This window comes from Bombus vancouverensis, chromosome 1, assembly GCF_051014615.1.
Source record: "Bombus vancouverensis nearcticus chromosome 1, iyBomVanc1_principal, whole genome shotgun sequence".
In the NCBI taxonomy this organism is placed as follows: domain Eukaryota; kingdom Metazoa; phylum Arthropoda; class Insecta; order Hymenoptera; family Apidae; genus Bombus; species Bombus vancouverensis.
In genome coordinates, this window is record NC_134911.1 from 6,269,331 (window position 1) to 6,271,384 (window position 2,054).

At 30.0% G+C, this 2,054-nt stretch overlaps 1 protein-coding gene across 2 annotated transcripts; it reads left to right on the plus strand.

Annotated features, from left to right (window-relative positions):
* Positions 1-213: 213 nt before the first annotated feature.
* Positions 214-1,752, plus strand: LOC117160620 (putative DENN domain-containing protein 10 B). 2 transcript variants are annotated; one of them, XM_033341487.2, is made up of 4 exons: positions 214-643; positions 716-1,162; positions 1,233-1,350; positions 1,418-1,752. In XM_033341487.2, exons 1-4 carry the CDS (start codon positions 407-409, stop codon positions 1,687-1,689), a joined length of 1,074 nt encoding a protein of 357 aa, XP_033197378.1. In that variant the 5' UTR covers positions 214-406; the 3' UTR covers positions 1,690-1,752. The 2 variants fall into 2 exon arrangements, with proteins under 2 accessions (XP_033197378.1, XP_033197380.1); XM_033341489.2 differs by having other exon boundaries at positions 217-643; positions 731-1,162.
* Positions 1,753-2,054: the final 302 nt, after the last annotated feature.

Sequence of the window (2,054 nt, forward strand, 5' to 3'; positions counted from 1 at the left end):
ATTTAGATATGAAAGTAACATTATAATCACCACAAACATTCACTATTCACTGTAAATCAAATTTCGTTACTAATAAAGAACTTTCCTTTCACTGAGTTACAAAATTGCAAACTGGCCAATTTAAATTTTTTTAAATGTTTGTATTTTCATATTCTACCGCAAAAGGCAGCACTTGACGGTCTATGCTTGCGTCTTATTAACACACCCCTTTTGTAAAACATAACCTCACGAAACGTCAAACTTGACAAGACCAATTTTTATATAAGTACATAGCATGAACACTTGTATCTAAGTGTAAATAATAATATGACATTAACATTTTTCAATAAAAATTGTCGGTTCGAATTAGCATCTATTCGTTTTAACATAGTTTGATGGATTCATCTGTCGACAACATAATTTCGAAATGGCACCTCTTACGGATTTACTCTCATGTAGCATAATTGAGAAAGATTCCAACGGTGATATATTATGGACCTGGTCTTATCCAATCGTTTCAGAATCTCAAAAAGCAGTTGTTGGAAGAAAATGTAACTTAGAAGTAGAACACAACTCCCCTCAAGTATTTGTATTCTCAAGACACAGATACGATTGGTTCTATATACACTGTAGTGAAGTATTTGATTCGGATAAATTACCAAAAGTAAGTTACATGCTTTTTTTAAATGGTAACATTACAATAATTATATACGAATATAATAAAAATACTTCAAAGTTATCTTTGGAACAGGTAAAGCAATTTGCATTGGTTTTGTTTGCCAAAGACTTTAATCCAAGGAAATATGAGGTTCTTTCAAGAGTCCTCAGCAAAATGTATTGCAAGACTGGCAAGCCAACAGAAATACTACAGTTATATCTCTCGGTATTTACAAAAGGATCATGTTCTACTCAAGAAAATGGAACATTTGTTTCTGATAACTTTAATAGCCATTGCTTTACAAACAACACAAATGTCAGAGAAATGATTAAAACATTTGAATTGGAAACAATCTTGATATACACTGCTCTTCTTTTGAAAAAACGGATTGTAGTCTATCATCATAGCTTGGAACAACTTTTAAAATGGATTGGAATATTTCCTGCATTAATGAAGCATCGTAAAGTCACTGATAATTTGTTTCCTTGGATTGATCTAATCGATGATGAATTGGCAGAACTAAAAGTATGTTGAACAAGCTGTCATTTCATTATTGAAAATTATCTTATAACCCTAATAATTAAATATTTTTCAGGGTCTTTCACACTACATTGCTGGCTGTAGAAACAGTTCCATTTCATCAAGAACAGATTTATTTGATCTACTTGTAAATATTCCAGCTAGAGAGATTACAGTCGCATCACATGCAAAAGGTAAAGAAAGATATTTAAAATATCGTTACTTTAATAAACATTATATTAATTCTATTAATTTTTCTAGAAAGCCTAACAATGACAAAAACGCATAAAGAAATAGCTCTATTCATGATCCAACTAAGCGAAAACCAATCCTACATAGAAAGCCAAATAATATCCGAGATAAATGACAAAACTCAAGACCTGTTGAATCAGTTGAAATCATTGGCGGTAGTTCAAGGCCCTGACGGAAGAAAAATGGTATCAGCACAAACGCTGAAAGAAAAGAATCTACCATCAGCGGTAGAAAATTTTCTAATCAACTTAGCTGTAGCTGAAAATTTGTTTTTATTGTAATTTTATATATTTTTGTAAATACGTAACTGTAATATAATCCAATAAATAATTTCCACCACTTAATTTATCTTGATTATGATTTAAAAAATTATTTAAAAGATTCTAATTCTAATGGAATGGACATTCAATTCAGGGACAACATTAAAAATAGATCTTCATGACATCTAGTGCCAAATCTACTTACTATTTACGAATAATCGTAATTAATGAAAAAGCAGCAACAAAAAGTTCATAATTTTCATAAGAAAAAACGATAAACTAACTAAAATGCTTTTTGTAATAATTTAATTAGAGATATTGTTTATTTTTAAAGTGTTGGAAAATTTAGTTGAATTGTCTTGACTCGCATATTACAGGAAGCCATT

Excerpts from the sequence above, each read along its gene's own strand:
- LOC117160620 (XM_033341487.2), top strand. The coding sequence starts at position 407 with ATGGCACCTCTTACGGATTTACTCTCATGTAGCATAATTGAGAAAGAT. Across the intron at positions 644-715 it reads ATTCGGATAAATTACCAAAA|TTATCTTTGGAACAGGTAAA; the intron begins GTAAGTTACATG and ends AATACTTCAAAG. Across the intron at positions 1,163-1,232 it reads ATGAATTGGCAGAACTAAAA|GGTCTTTCACACTACATTGC; the intron begins GTATGTTGAACA and ends AATATTTTTCAG.